This window comes from Brassica napus, chromosome C3 (genome assembly GCF_020379485.1).
Source record: "Brassica napus cultivar Da-Ae chromosome C3, Da-Ae, whole genome shotgun sequence".
Classification (NCBI taxonomy): domain Eukaryota; kingdom Viridiplantae; phylum Streptophyta; class Magnoliopsida; order Brassicales; family Brassicaceae; genus Brassica; species Brassica napus.
Window position 1 is genome coordinate 52,157,415 of NC_063446.1, and position 15,479 is coordinate 52,172,893.

The 15,479-nt window shown below is 43.6% G+C and overlaps 3 protein-coding genes across 3 annotated transcripts; 2 read left to right on the plus strand and 1 right to left on the minus strand.

The window, feature by feature from the left end:
- The first annotated feature begins 3,142 nt into the window (after positions 1–3,142).
- LOC125583577 lies at positions 3,143–4,715 on the plus strand. The gene is made up of 2 exons (XM_048750746.1): positions 3,143–3,592; positions 3,671–4,715. Exons 1-2 carry the CDS (start codon positions 3,143–3,145, stop codon positions 4,193–4,195), a joined length of 975 nt encoding a protein of 324 aa, XP_048606703.1. The 3' UTR covers positions 4,196–4,715.
- A 4,870-nt stretch (positions 4,716–9,585) lies between these two features.
- LOC106349770 (probable L-type lectin-domain containing receptor kinase I.6) lies at positions 9,586–10,473 on the minus strand. The gene has a single exon (XM_022697798.1). The coding sequence runs from the start codon at positions 10,471–10,473 to the stop codon at positions 9,586–9,588; it is 888 nt and encodes a 295-aa protein (XP_022553519.1).
- Positions 10,474–12,936: 2,463 nt separating this feature from the next.
- On the plus strand, positions 12,937–14,775 carry LOC125583164. Its single transcript, XM_048749762.1, has 2 exons — positions 12,937–13,755; positions 13,843–14,775. The coding sequence occupies exons 1-2, from the start codon at positions 12,937–12,939 to the stop codon at positions 14,773–14,775; spliced, it is 1,752 nt and encodes a 583-aa protein (XP_048605719.1).
- The last annotated feature ends 704 nt before the right edge of the window (positions 14,776–15,479 follow it).

A 15,479-nucleotide genomic window follows, 5' to 3' on the forward strand; every position in this document is an offset into this window, starting at 1 on the left:
GGCTCACTTCTAGAGTACCTCGAGTCGACCGTCGTCGACTAGGAGGCATCCGGCTCGGCGATCGCTCGGATTAATACGGGCCCTTCGGCCCAATGAGGAAGGCCCACGAAGACGACCTAAATTAGGTCAAGAACGACACATCAGAGGATTATATAAGGAGAAGGAAGAGGAACGAGAGAGGGATCCGAAATCATCTGACTAACACTTGGCGGCTAGATTAGGGTTTTCACCTTTGCTCATCTTGCCGATATCTGTATCTCTCCGGTAACTCATCGAGTTGCCGGCTTCTCTTCTGTCGCTTTCTCTTTACTTCTCTTGTAACCGACTGAAAGTCTCTCCGACCATAATAAAACGTCTTTGTTAAACCCACATCTTTTTATCACCGTTTTCCGATCAAACAAGGGGTTATCACAAAGGTGATGCCGTGCCCGCTTTCGACTCCTGGCTTAGGCACCAGAGCACAGACGAAGTGTGTTGAGAATGACAGTGGCTTAGAGGAGCTGAACTCGACTGGGTTCTTGGTGAACGCGTGGCCCATTTGATGCTCCGTGTCTTTAGCAAGCTGCAATAATCCACTGCGAAGCACCGTGGCTGACCCATCTACAGAAAGATCCGCTTTTCCAAAGCCGTTGAAGACAAAACTGCTTTCCTTTCTTGAAGTTGACAAAGCGATGAGATGAAAAGAGGAGATCAACAATAACAGATGCAATCCACTAGACATTGCTCTGCCGATGAAGCGAAAACTGCTTTGTGTAGATCTCTTTCCTCTCTGTTTAAAAGAAAATGTGATTATAAGAACTACTAGCATCCATTCCTTTATTTGTATAAACAACTCTACTGTAACAGCTTGATAACATTATAAAAATCAACATATCTTCACATGGTTTTCAAATGTTCAAATTCAGATGTTAGTTTAAGAGAAGTAATCCAAATTTGAATCCAAAGAAACGAACGAAAGTGCTAACAAACAGTAAGAAAACTATTAAAATTAATCATTACATGTGCCTCGGAATCAATACCCACAATCTTTCACCGGATTTTTCTCAGACGACAGCTACTTGTATTATTTATGAAGCTGGGTAAGAAAAAAAAAAGTACTTACTAAAAGTAATACCAGATCCATAAACGATCCACGAGCCATTGGTGCTAATGAATTCGAGAGTTCTCTTGTTCTCTGAGCAGATCTCTCTCTCTTTGATCAAAACTTTGCTGGCTGCAGAAAACAAGATGTGAAAAAAAAAAAGTGAACTTATTTAGTGGTAATTTGTTTCTTAATGGATATGAACTCTGCATCATATGCATTTACTTTTTATCGGCTTTCGAAAGTACAGCGAAGCCATTTAATATTATATATGTATATTACAAACCGTTCACGTCGTTAAATATTCAATCTAGACATTACTTTAGCATAAATTATCACAGCATCAGTGAGAAAAGAAAGAAAAAAAAAAAAAAGACAACTGCTACACGCGGTAGCCACCAAAAGAAAAAAATTCATTAGATTTGTTATAAATCAAAGAGTGGATTGTCATTAATCAGGTCCGAACCGAGACCGGTCCAATATTTAAAAGATTGAGAGAAGGCCAAAATCTAGAGAGAAGAGAGAGAGAGCCAATTTCAGGAGAGAGATAGACTCACAAAGCTTGGAGAAAAGAAAACTCTTTCCTTTTCCTAGTAAATGTAATCTTTTCATTATTATGTATTAATAGTTTTCCTAATCCTAATGAGATTAAGTTTTGGATACTTTCCATTTATCTTCATCTTGTAATCCAAGGAACCCCATTGATCACTAATAATAACACAGAAATATTCAGTCTCTAAACTCTCTCTCTAATTACAACACGTTATCAGCACGATAGACTCCAAAACCCTGAGACAAAACCTAACCTAAAATCCGTCACACATAAACCCTAAACCAAGCGCAACTTAAAATCGATCTATCTCTTAAACCCCGAGGAACCAGACGACGAGCCACATATAAAATTGAAGCTCTGGACGAGACCAATCCATCAGCGCAAACCGTTCGTCGATCCGATCTCAGACGCACCCACACTCGCAGAAACAATACGCGGCGCCGTCTTGATCTTTTGGAACCCTAATCCCGAAGAACCCTAAATTGTTCTTGCTTGCGTTCCGGCTTGCAAACTCTGATCAAGCTCAACTCCGATCAAGCTCAGCTTCAGGCGTTCCCTGTCCGTGATCAACGTCCTCAGCCTCAGCTCAGCTTACGTCCAGCTCAGACCAAATCCCCGACTAGACGCAACCATCCGCGAGAAGAAACAAGCTCGCGATAGCTCTCGGCAACGCGACCAGATAGGAGCCGTCCCGCGTCTGTTCATCTCAGCTCGTCTCTGATCTTTGGTGGTCCGGTTCAAACCTGCAAAACAAAGGTAATCCTAAATTCTGAGAACATGAATCGAACCTGGTTGTTTTGTAAAGATTGAAACCCTAAAAGATAATCTCTAAAACTAAAAGCCATAGGTTAAATAGATCAATCTCCTATGAGTAAATTGAAGCTCTATAAGTTCGATCTAAACCTAAAAACGAGATTGATCCATTGATCAATTAAAATCAAAACCTTAAAGGTTTTTGAATCTCAAATCAAATCCCCTTGATCAAAGATCAAAGTTTTTCGAAATCCCCTAAAACCCTAATTTTGAAAAATCGGTTTTAATTTTGATTTGAAACTTGAGTGTTTGATTGATCGCCTAGAGCTATGATTAGGATTGTTTGTAAAACTCGAATCTGAATTGCTTGAAATGTTTAAATGTTTAAAAACACTTAATCTCGATTTATATTCCTAAAGGCCTTGAAACCTTAATCTTAAAATCGAATCCTACTAATGTTTAAACCAAAACCCTAGAATTGATTAAGATTATTTGCATACATATGAATCTGAATATGGATTGCATTCATACTGTTTAAAAGGAATCTACCAGCATCTAGTTTATAAAATCTTGAAACCGTTTGCATTAAGTAGAACTACTTGGCCGTGTGGCTTGATGATTGTTTCGCACCATGGTCGATTAGATTGCTTGATTTTCATAAATGCGTAAGACATGTTTGTGGCCGAGCTTGTTGATTATCTTGCGGCCACATGATCACATTGTGAGACTTAATTTTGAATGATGATGTGATTCAGATGTCGAAAATCTCAAACAGAGACTATGCAGCTCTTAATCTCTCCGGAGATAACTACTTGCAGTGGGAGCTAGATACAAAGATCAGTCTAAGGTCAAAGGGACTTGGTGATACTATCATCAAGGGCAACAATGAGACCGATAAGAATCGGTACATGGCTATAAGTATTATACGCCATCACCTCATTGAAGGTCTAAAAGATCAGTACATCACGATGGAAAATCCACTAGAACTTTGGGATGCTTTACAGCATAGATATGATCACCAGAAAACAGTGTTACTTCCAAAGGCTAGAAACGACTGGAAGAATCTTAGATTCTTGGATTATAAGTCGGTGGATGAGTACAATTCAGTCTTATTTAAGACGGTCTCGATGCTGAGACTTTGTGGTGAAGTAGTAACCGAAGAAGAGTTACTTGAGAAGACTTACTCTACATTCCATTCATCGAATGTGATACTGCAACAGCAGTACAAAATGAAAGGCTTCGCCACATATACTGATCTGATCTCGTGCCTGCTTCTGGCCGAAGCAAACAATGAGCTCCTGATGAAGAACAGTGAAGCTAGACCTGTTGGAACAGCACCATTACCGGAAGCTAATGAGGTTGAAAAGAAAGAACCCAACGAGTGCAATTACGTCCAAAACAATAAGAGATCACACGGCAATGGCCGTGGTGGTTACAAGGGGCGTGGCAGTGATAATTACTCGAACAGCCGAGACAACTACTCGACCGGCCGGAACGGAAACCACAATAACCATGGTCGTGGTTCCAATTATGGCCGTGGCCGAGTTAGTTATGGCCCTGGTCGAGGCGGCATATCCAAACCGTCTTACTCAACCAAATCCGTTTGTCACAGATGTGGAATGGGAAACCATTGGGCCAAGAACTGTAGAACCCCTAAGCACTTATGTGAGCTCTACCAAGAAAGTCTGAAGAACAAGAACCCGGAGGCTCACATGGTTCACGATTCCGGATATGAGGCCGATAATGATTCCAACATTGCTAAAGATGACCAGATGGACTTTGAGACTTCTGATTGTCTCAAGGACTAAATTTCGATACGACTTGTCTTATTGCTTTATGTTTTGCTTTGATGTTTCACGATTTTATATATATATATAATAAGAATTGATTTTGAATTCATTATCTTGTCTGATCTTACTTGAACATATAAATGATTTTAAAGAGTTGCCTAAAGGGCATAAAACCAAGTAAGAAATCATGAATGGGTATAGTAAGCATAGTAAAGAAAGTATGGCTAATGCATTGCCTTAAAAGGCATTATACACACCCAAAAGAACATGTGACCCATTGAAGTTATAATGTATGGTTTCCAAGTAGAAACAATGGGTAAGGAAGGAAACAAGTTCCTTTAGATTTTAAGAAGAAGAACGCCTAAGACCTTGAAAGAAAGTGGTCGAGACTATACCTATGATCTCTACTGATCAAAAACTATGCTACATATCAGTATGATAAAGAGGCAAGAGATGTGGTAACCATATTGAGATAACACCACGAAATTTTACACTATATGGCATGATAGGATTAGCCATCCTAAAGTCTAAACTTGATGCAAAGATTGAAAAGGCACAAAGTTATCCCGTAAAAGATCTCACGTTGTGAAACATGTACACAAAGGGAAACTCATTAGGCTTAATTGTCCCAAGCACCACGACCTTATAGTATGGTCATGAGGGGGAGAGAGGATAAACCCATGATCAATACTACAAGTTCGTGTACCACTATGGTCTAAGACCATGTTATATGGCTCGGTCATTACTCGGCCATAAAGGACCATTCCTCGGCCGTAGAGGCCATGATACAAACGGCCAAACCATAAAGGCCATTACTTGGCCATGTTATAAATGGCTCGGCCACAAAGGCCATAACCGGCCTTCGGCCGCAAAGGCCATAACAGGCCAAAGAGGCCATCACCTATAAAGATTCGGCCATGTAAGCAATTATCTATAAGACTAAGATTCTAAAGTCTATAAGCTTGGAGACATTATGTTTTACATATATAGAATGATAATATGATCATATGCATCAGGCCATAAAACTGAGCATAGATATTCCCATCTCAGATTGAATACGGGTCATAAAACCAGACATACACCATCTTAAGAGATTTTGAATAAGCCACCACATACATACATACATGTGCCGTCTAAAGATGGAACCTCAGAAGAGGATTGAGAATATATAAGAATAAGATCTTCTCCACGAAATAAAAAGGAACGAGAGCCAAAACATGGGTGATCAAATAGTGGCCATGTACGGATTGCATGAAACAAATGAATCCGAATATTAAAGGAGAAAGATTATAAGCTGGATAAAGAATGTTAAAAGTACGAATGGTTTTAACCATCATTGTCTTGTCAAAGAACCTCGGAATAGAGATTATAATTTAAGACGTCCAAAGAAAGATTATATAAAGCTAGCTAATTGAGAAGCTAATCGAAATGCCAGACATTGACCCGAGAAATGACTAACCAGCTTAGCACCAAATGAATGTCCTAGAAGAGACATAATCAAGTTGCTATAGAGTCTATACAAGATAGACCAAGTGTTCCATAAGATAAAGGAATCTCGGATAGAAAAGAATGGTGCATAGAATACAGATCCGAGATTATAAAAGAAACCATACCAGACATTGAGAAAAGGCTGCGCAGCTACACATCTAAGGTACCAAACCATGTAGTCTTGGGACGCCAAGCTACTAGGTAATAAAGGTCCTGGATAATAAGATCTCAAATCTATAGATCATGTCTGGAACATAATGGAACCACATGAAAGTGTCGACACACACACACATTTGTATAAAGATACATAAAGTTATAGCACTTGAACATAAAGAGATGAACGAGGATCATGAACCCACGAAAGAGTACTCATACAATCATAAAAGATCATAGAGATTAGAAAAGATAAAACATGGAGGTTCAAAGTATCTAAAAGACAGATGGGCGTATTGGCCATATACATATACAGAAACGCCATCTTATCAACCAGTGAAATAGATGGATCATGTGAGAAGTAAAGAAACCGTGAGAGATGTACATGATGTAAAGGTTTACATGTTTTCCTACTAACAACATTCGATTATAGCTTGTTACACAAGGTACTCACAGAGATCAAAGGAACAGATTATAAGGAGATAAACTCCTATGTGGTGGATGCTGCTACAGATTTTTGAAATTGACAATGGTCTGGTCATAAGAAAGAAATTAGATACAAATGATGTAGTAAGCAGCATATGGATCACTGGATAAGATGAAAGAACAGCTTCGTTCCTAAGCTGATTCATGGACTGAAACCTAAAGCAGCTGCATATAGTATGTAAAAGAAATTGATCACGCATGATCATTGATCTTGGAGTTGTATAAAAGACAATCCAATACAGTCCATATATTTGAAATTCCTTGTGATTCTACTAAACCTAAAAGAGGTTAGTAGGCATAGAATAAATCTATGTGGGTGTCCGACCAAAAGCGTCCGGCCCCAGCCCTTCAAACTAAAGATGTCCGACTCTGTCCGTCTAAGGGCGTCCGGCTCTTCAGCAAAGAACGTCTGGCTCTTTTACTAGACGCGTCCGGCTTTTAAGAATAAAAGGCGTCTAGCCATTCTTCTTGATCACGGGCTAGTAGAGACAAAAGATCAACCGGATATAAATGTATTGTAGTCCAAAAGCTTGTGAGAGCCAAGATCTATGACCTAATAATATATATATTTCAGTGTGTGATATAATCCACAGCAATAGAGGTCATGAGACACCATCAAGAGATGGATAAAGGACTGCAATGTCCGAGATAAATACTTATGGTATTGCCTAAGGCAAGAAAGATCGATGACCATATGTATGGATCATGAATATGTTCTGGCCAATAAGCCATAGAATGGTAAAATTATAAAGCCATTGATATACATCTGTGTATAGAAGATACACCGAGACATAGGTTCATGATAACCATGTTTAGTACATTGTCCATGAGTACTTGGTTTATCCGACCATAGTAAAGAGTTAAGAGTAGACGATCACGTCTAGACTATGGACATATGCAAACACGATTTGCAAAGACCCAATAGTGATCTCCGAGGACAATGTGATTCACATTGCTTAGCACATATGCTTTACCAGGACACTCGATGTCAAAAGACATGAGAAACGACCTAAGAGGTCGAAGTGGTCTAGTTACGGTTCAGTAATAAAACTGGCCGATTACTCCCATCCTATACATATAGGAAATATCACGCACCAAGATGCGTAGAATGTAGAACCTACACTGAGGTTCACATCAGGGGGAGTAGTGCGTGTTGTACTCTTTTTCTTTCATCATGGTTTTGTCCCACTGAGTTTTCCTGATAAGGTTTTAATGAGGCAACATGAAGTGTACTACAAATCATGTATGGTTATGGCATCCAAGGGGGAGTGTTATAAATCATGGAGTGGATTGCCATTAACCAGGCCCGGACCGAGACCGGCCCAATACCTAGAAGATGGAGAGATGGCCGAAGTCTAGAGAGAGGAGAGAGAGAGCCGACTTCAGGAGAGAGAAAGGCGGCCACAAAGCTTGGAGAAAAGGAAACCTTTTCCTTTTCTTAGTAGATGTAATCTTTCCATTATTATGTATTAGTAGTTTTCCTAATCCTAATGAGTTTAAGTTTTGGATACTTTCCATTTATCTTCATCTTGTAATCCTTATATAAAGGAACCCCCTTGATCATTAATAATAACACAGAAATATTCAGTCTCTAAGCTCTCTAATTACAACAAGATTAATCATCTTGAAAAGGTACCTTGTGAAGCTTATCAGAGCACGCCCATTGGTGAACTCCCCGAATCTCGATTCCCAAAATCCACTTTTGATTATTATAATTTTTTTTTTGATTTTTTTTTTTCAAAAAAAAAATTTAACAAACCAACCAGTCACGGACCGTCACGTGTTAGTGGAGTCCGCGAACAGTGTTGATACAGGTTCATCCCAGCGAGCTCAAGTGATACAGGTTCATAAAAACAGGTTATTATATTAATTTTTTTTTTTGGAAACTGTGCGAATGTCTCTTTGTGTTCTCTAACGGGGATGCTCTAATGTGGGGAGGGGAGAAGCACTCAAAAATAAAAGGAACCAAATCTTAAGAAAAAGCCAAGCACCCACATTTTGTAGAACATTGAAGTAGGTACATAGAATTAGGCAAGTCAAAACAAAGAAAATGAAGTCTTAACGTTGAAGTCTTCTCCTCTGTTATTGACGTGTTTTTGTTCTCTTCAACAACCTAACATCCTCAAAACCAGAGTTTCTTTTTAAATGATCGCTACCTATGTGAACGCCTTTCTTGGTTTTTCTAGGAGAAGAATCAACAGTTCAAAATTGACTCCATAGTGTGATAAGAATACTACAAATAAGCAGACCACGTTTCTGATACTAGTCTATTTAAGTCCCATATATTCTACCTAAACCAATAATCGCACATGGAATTTATAATAGTGTTGACCTCAAAGAAGCAATAGCAAGTTATTTGACCTTTGACCGTTCCTTGTAAGCAGTACATCCAAACAATAAAGGAGCATAAAAGATACAGAGCTTTATGAGCACATGTCTGAACTAGCTACATATATTCAAGGGTGTCCGTGTCATCTCCCTATTACCCCATACTTTAGCTGGATATGTATGTCACGGATATCAGAACAACAATTTAGTCTTTAACCGTTTCAATAATAAACCTCAAAAACTTTACCTGTCATGGATGAAACAATCATCTCTGATTCTATGATGATAATGCTCTCTGGTGATCCCACTCAGCTCCACAGATGAAACTGAAATCATTTCAACTATGGAAGTAAACCAGTGGAAAATAAGAGAAGGGGTGGAAATATAATGTGATTGGTTAGAAAATCCATAAAAAAAAAGAGCACGTAAGTGAAACAGCCAAGAAATTCGTAACAACTACATGAAACCACCACACTAAAACAACCTTCCCCAGATGGAAAGTCATTGTGTCATCCAAGTCAAGAACCGGAACATTGGTTTCTGTGAATCTGGGGCTTGTCGTTCCAAAGTTTATTTTTAATCCAGATTTAACAGAATGAGATCAAATTAATAGACAGAGTGAAGTGAAGAAAAACTTGCAAACATCTGTATAAACAACTTAGTTACAGGAAAATGCAGTAAACTAATGTAGAAACAGGAATGCAGATAAGAAGATACAAAACTTCAGTTGCAAACATACATCAAAATTTACAAATCCTAAGAAAAACATTTCTACAAAAGACTCCAAGCATTACTTTTCAATGCTGGGATGTCTTTGTGTCGTATTAGAATAAATTTCACAAGTGGAGCACAATGGTACTCCCGCCAACTAGAGTTACTTCACACAACCCTAACATGGCTTTTCTCATTCCAAATAAACTTAATACAATAGAGGAGAAAGTTTCCCATGTTTTCTACCGTCCGTGCCCATAGACAATGGAGTGAGTGACAAATGTAGAGTCGTTGGCTGAGGAAGAAGAGTAAAGGGATGCTGACAAGGTCTCCGTAGTAGGGGAGGCAGGGAGCGGGTATGATCCCATAATCAGTGGTACAAAGGACCCTATTCCAGGAGAATGTGGGGTGATATCAGGCAGCTTTAGGCTTCCATTTAAGTATTGCATCACTTCTTCCATCGAAGGTCTCAGTTCCGCCACAGCATTCATGCAAATCAATCCAATTTTCAATACCATTTCCACTTCCTCAGCTGAGATTTCACCTCTCATTCTCGGATCTCTAGCTCCGAGCAAAGAAGCCATCTTCCAGCATTGGCAGACCCACTTAACCAAAGACCTTCTTTCCTCTGGCAACGCAGGCTCAACGGGTCTCCTCCCACATGTAACTTCAAGTACTAAGGCACCAAAGCCAAAAACGTCGGTTGCAGTGGAAGCTCCCATGGTAACAAGCTCCGGTGCCATGTAGCCAATGGTTCCCACAGCGGCAGTTGTAGCAGGGTCTGCTCCATGATCATGGAACCTCGCCATACCAAAGTCCCCTAACCTTCCGTTATATTCAGCGTCTAACATAACATTAGAAGCCTTGATATCCCGGTGGAGAACAACTTGAGGAGCTCCTGTATGCATGTAATTTAAAGCTGAAGCTATATCCTTGATGATTATAAGTCTCCGACGCCATGAAAAGGGAGGTTTATCGTCGTAGAACAAGTATTGGTCAAGACTACCATTGGGCATGTATTCAGATACTAGAAGTAACTCACCTTTTCTTCTACAGTACCCAAGAAGTGGAACCATATTCTTGTGCTTCAGAGTACCCATGCTCACGATTTCAGCCACAAACTGCTTCATCCCTTCCTCTGCGTCGTGCGACACTCTTTTCACTGCTATTTCTCCATGGGAAGTGTTTGATCGTGAAACGGTAATAAATAAGATGTGGGCTTAAACAAAGACGTCTTATTAATGGTCGGAGAGAAAACGTTCGATCGGTTACAAGGAAATAAGAGGAGAGTGCGACAGAAAGGAAACCGGTGGCTCGATAAGCTACCGGAGAAGTATAACTAACGGCGAGACGAAGTAAAGGTGAAAACCCTAATCTAGCCGTCAAGTGTTGGTCAGTGATTTCGGATCTTCTTCTCGTTGTCTCTTCTTTCCCTTATATAGACGTCCCGATGCCTCGCTCTTGACCTAATTTTACGCCATCTTGGTGGGCCTCCTTTGCTGGGCCGAGAGGCCCGTAGGTGTTCGAGCAACCGCTGAGCCGAACGCTCTTCAGTCGACGATGGTCAGCTAGAAGTACTCAAGAGTCAAGCCGAGAGACCTGACTCTCGAGCCGACAGATCGAGCCGTCGCTCTTCCTAACTCGGGCCAGGCCTTCCTATTCCTCGGGCCCTGTGGGATGGTCGAATCCATCCTCTACAGTAAGTCCCCCCCTAGTCCATCAGTGAGCGGGTGATTTCCAGCTCGTGATGGATTCTAAGGTTTGAAGGTTTGAGAGAATAGGAGGTCTGTCGGAAGATTTGAACGATCGGTCGGCGAGTCGCACAGCGTTGCCCTCTCGGAAGCGAGCAGCAGAGGCTTTTATCTCTCCTTTTGGTCGTCGTGTCGTAAGAAGGGTTCGTCGCGAAGGTTCGCTGGATATTTGGGAGAGTTTCGAGGCCCATTAAGGCCCGTTTAGGCTTTAATGACGATACCTCGAATCCCCCACCCCTTTTTTCTTCTTCTAGATGAATCGAGAAGTTGAAACGCCGCGAGGGTCCGCTGGGTTTTTAGGGCGGATTTCGAGGCCCGTTTAGGCCCGAATAGACCTAATGATGGCGCCTCGAGTTTCCCCCCTCTCTTTTCCTTATAAATACGCGGATCCCCTTCCATTCCTTCAAGTTTTTCTCCGCGATCAAAGGTACTTTCTCTCTCTTTCCCTTATCTCTCTAAGCGTTGTTAGATTTGTTCGAAACGTTCTTCGCTGTTTCGCTCTGCGATGTCGTCGGGTCAGAGGTTATCGGAACAATCGAAAGGAAAGGCAGCCGCAGCGACGTCGAATCCGACGAGGAATCCCGACGGGAGTCGTGTCGTAGATTCGGAGGCGATTCATCGCGAGGCGATGATGGACACGGCAAATCTATCTCGCTCTCATCGACTTCTGGTTGCGGATGCTGCGAGACTCGCGAGAGAAGGATGTCAGAACGTCGTTGCGAGGGATGCAGTGGAATGTTCGAGAGACGGTCAGAGCGGGGCGATGCCCGTTGACTCGGTCACCCTGAGAGCTCGACCTGCGGAGGTTGGTCTCTCGGATGGCGATGATTCTGAGGTTGAGTTCTTCCCGACCACTTTTTACCCCGATGGAATTTTCGAGGAGCTTCCTCAACTTCATCCCGACTTATTGCGTCCTGCCTTCTTGGCCGGTCAGGACTGGGAAGGCGTAGAGGAGACGAGGTCGACTCTTGGAAGCGTGAAGAGGGTTCTTCGGGCTACGGGTGCCGTAGGCGTGACCTTCCTTGTGCCCACGGGAGCGCAGAGACCCTGGTCTCCTCCGATGGGGTACCAGACGGTGTACGAATCCTATTTTCAGGAGGACACTCGTTGCTGGTTCCCCATCCCGCGACTGATCACAGCATACGCCAGACGTCGGGATCTCGCGATCAGTCAGCTGCTGAATGGCTCGCTGCGTCTAGCGGTTACTTTGTCGGTTTTGGCGGAGCAGATCGACATGCCGATGAGCGTTAGGTCGTTCGAGGAGATGACCTCGATAACCGATATGAAAGATGGCACCTACTCGGTGAAGATGCGACCAAACTGCAACATATGTGCCGGTCATCCGAACAAGACGCAGAATTGGCAGCGCTCCTACTTCTTCCTTAAGTCCGACAGCTCGGCCTTCGAGGAGCCTCCCCAAGACGATTACCGAGTTCTTTGGAACCGTTCTTGCGGTAGAATACTCTATCGCGAACCGTAAGCGATTTGTCGATTCTGACCAACCCTTTTTTTTGTATGCAGTCGGCCATCCTACCTCCCCAGCTTATCCCGAAGATTTCTTGAGGAGTGTTCGCGCCGTCGCTCTGCTTCGAGTCTATCGCTGGTCTGAGATATCCGTGGAAAGGATCTGTGGGCTTAAAGATCGAATCGCTCGAAGTACGTTCTCTCGCACCTCTAGACTGTGCTCTTTTAGTCGCAATTTTTTTTGTCGCGTCCTGACTCTTCTGCCTTATGTTTTCAGGAGGGTGGAGATCCGACCTCCCGACCGTTCTTCCCATTCGTGCTAAGCGACTGGACATCTTCCCGAGAGATATCCAAAAACAAATTACCGAGGCGAAGAAGATGGGCACTCTCCCTGACTTGAGCGTAATAATAGCGGCCCAGCTGGGGCTGGCTAGCGGGGAAGGACCCCCAGCAGCGGTTCCTCGTTCTGGCGAGGCTCTCCCTTCCGGCGCCAGAACTGCGGGGAAGGGCAAGAAAAGAAAAAGAGACGATGGTTCGGGAGCCGGGAGGGGCGCCGAGGGGACGAGCGAGGCCCCTCCTTCTATTGAGCCCCGGAAGAAGAGCAAGCCCAAAAAGACAAAGAAGAAGTTCGCCGGCGAGCAGTTGGGAGATGCCGATGAGCAGGTGGAAAATGCCAACGAGCAAATCGAGCAAGAGGAAGAAGATGCTCGAGGAGAAGAAATCCAACCCGAAGAAGGGGGTTCTGAGGTCGAAGCCTCGGAGGGACGGAATAACGAGGAAAGAGTGAGTGAAGGAGGGGAGCGCGAGACTTCTCTTAATGTCGCTTGCTCGGATGATTCCGAAGGGGATAGCGAGGGGTCGCCACTCCTGATAAGGAGGGGAAATAATGAAGGCGACGATGAGAGGCAGTCCCCTGTCCTGACGCTTCCTTGCGAGAGAACTCCGATTCCCGTCGGAGGAGGGGCCGTCCAGATCGGCACTTCTTCCGGTGGCTCTGCTATTCTAAGGAGGGCTCCTGGATTCAACTTTCCCGACAAGGTCGCCTTTCACTACGAGGGACCGGCTCCCTTAGTATATGTTCCGGAGAAATGTGGGGAGTTTCTCCGTCAACTAAGAGGGAGGGCGAAACCTCTTCCTGCTGTGAAGGACCTGATCTTCGGGGGTGAATACGAAGAAGCTGCAAGGGTCAAACTGCTGGTAAACGGCTTGGTCCTAACTTCTCACGATTTTTTTGAATCCTTTGACTCCTAACTTCTCACGATTTCTGTTGTGTCGCGCGTTCAGGGTGATAGCACGATGAATGTCGTGATTGATAAATACGACACGGCCCTTAAAGGAGCCTTGGAGGAGCTCGAGCGGGCCAAAAAAGAGTTCGCTGAGAAGGAAGAGGTGTCTGCTCGTCAACTGAACGAGTCGAGGGCTGATCTGCAGAGGCTCGACGGGGTGATGACCCGCACCGCTGCTCGACGCGACGAGTTTAAAGCTGCGCTGGATTCGTCTCGACGAACCGTCCGCGAGCTTGAACAGAAAAACACCGATCTCGAGAGTGAGAGGGCTTCACTCGCCGCCACGCACGAGCGAGAGATGAAACGTCTGAGAGACTCCAGAATCTTGGAGGTGACGAGAGAAAGGGGGAGAGTAGAGGCGGAAATGGCCGCCAAGGCTAATCGTTGCTTTGCCAGGATTCGTTCTCGAGAGGAGCGTCGGGGTCCTTACGACGAGGCTCGGTTACTCTACAGCCAAGCCTTTGGGACTAGGAAGTGCCTCGAGGCCTTGAAGGGAGCCGGGAACGACATACCGCAAGCCTCCATTGATATGTTCGTCGAGTATGAGAGGAAGTACGAACAAGAGGCCGAGCAGCTGAAGGTTGGCGAGATCCCTGAGGGCGACTTTAGACTCTCTCCTCTTACGTTGGAGTCTCAGTTCGTGGATGCCCGGATTCTGGCGGGCCTCGATCCGTTTGGTTCCAACGCCGGCTTAATTGACTCGGAGACCGCGGCGAATCTTCATGTCTCGTTTACTCGCCCGGTTGGAGAAGGGTGCGAGGAAACGACGCTTCGTATCGAAAATCCTTTGACTGTTCGAGGAGGCGAAGAAGACACCGGCGAGGTGTTGGAAGATGCTGCGGTGCAAGTCCTTCCGATTGCCCGCGGATCGAGCGTCGGAGCTTCGGAGCTTTCCGCGCTTAATGACCGCGAGAGTGATCGGGAAGCTTAGTTTTCCTTGTTTGTTGTTTTCTTTTGAGTCATAGATGACTCATTGTTGTAGTTTTTCGAACCTTCGCCTTCGAGGCTTTTATTTTGTTATTCTCTTGTCATCTCGAACTCTTTTAGTGATCGAACTGAATCTCTCAACTTAGATTTGTCTATCAAAAATCGAAATTTCTCAAGATTTGAAATGACTCTGTTCGTTCGGTGCGAGATGCTGACTCGAGATGTCGAATCGTTATAGTTTTAAGCTCATTATGACTTTGTCTCGGTCGATCTCTTTGAGTCGCGACCGTTTGCCATTTTGAGTTTTAATTGTTAGTCAAGAGTTTTCGACTTTGACGGTTCCAAGTCGATCCTAACGTAATTTTCAAGCGTTTGGTCGGTCGGACCTTACTTAGTCAATTATAGGATGAATTGGAGTCATTGTCTCGGCCGTGTTGATTTGGTCGCAACGCGGTCGATTTCCGTGAATATGTGTCTGATCGGGACGTATTCAACGTGGGATGCGAGTGCCGATACGTTTGTTCGAGGAGCCGGGGCGTGCTCGTGTAGGCATCGCTTAAGTGATCGTCTGCTTCTGAGATCGATTCCTCGGGGAGGGATTTTGTTTTTTTTTTTTTATTTCGGCTGGACCCTTTTTCTTTGGGCTGCCTACGTATCCCTTTGCGGGAATCAAGCCATTCGTAGTTCTTTTTTTTTTTTTTTTTTTTT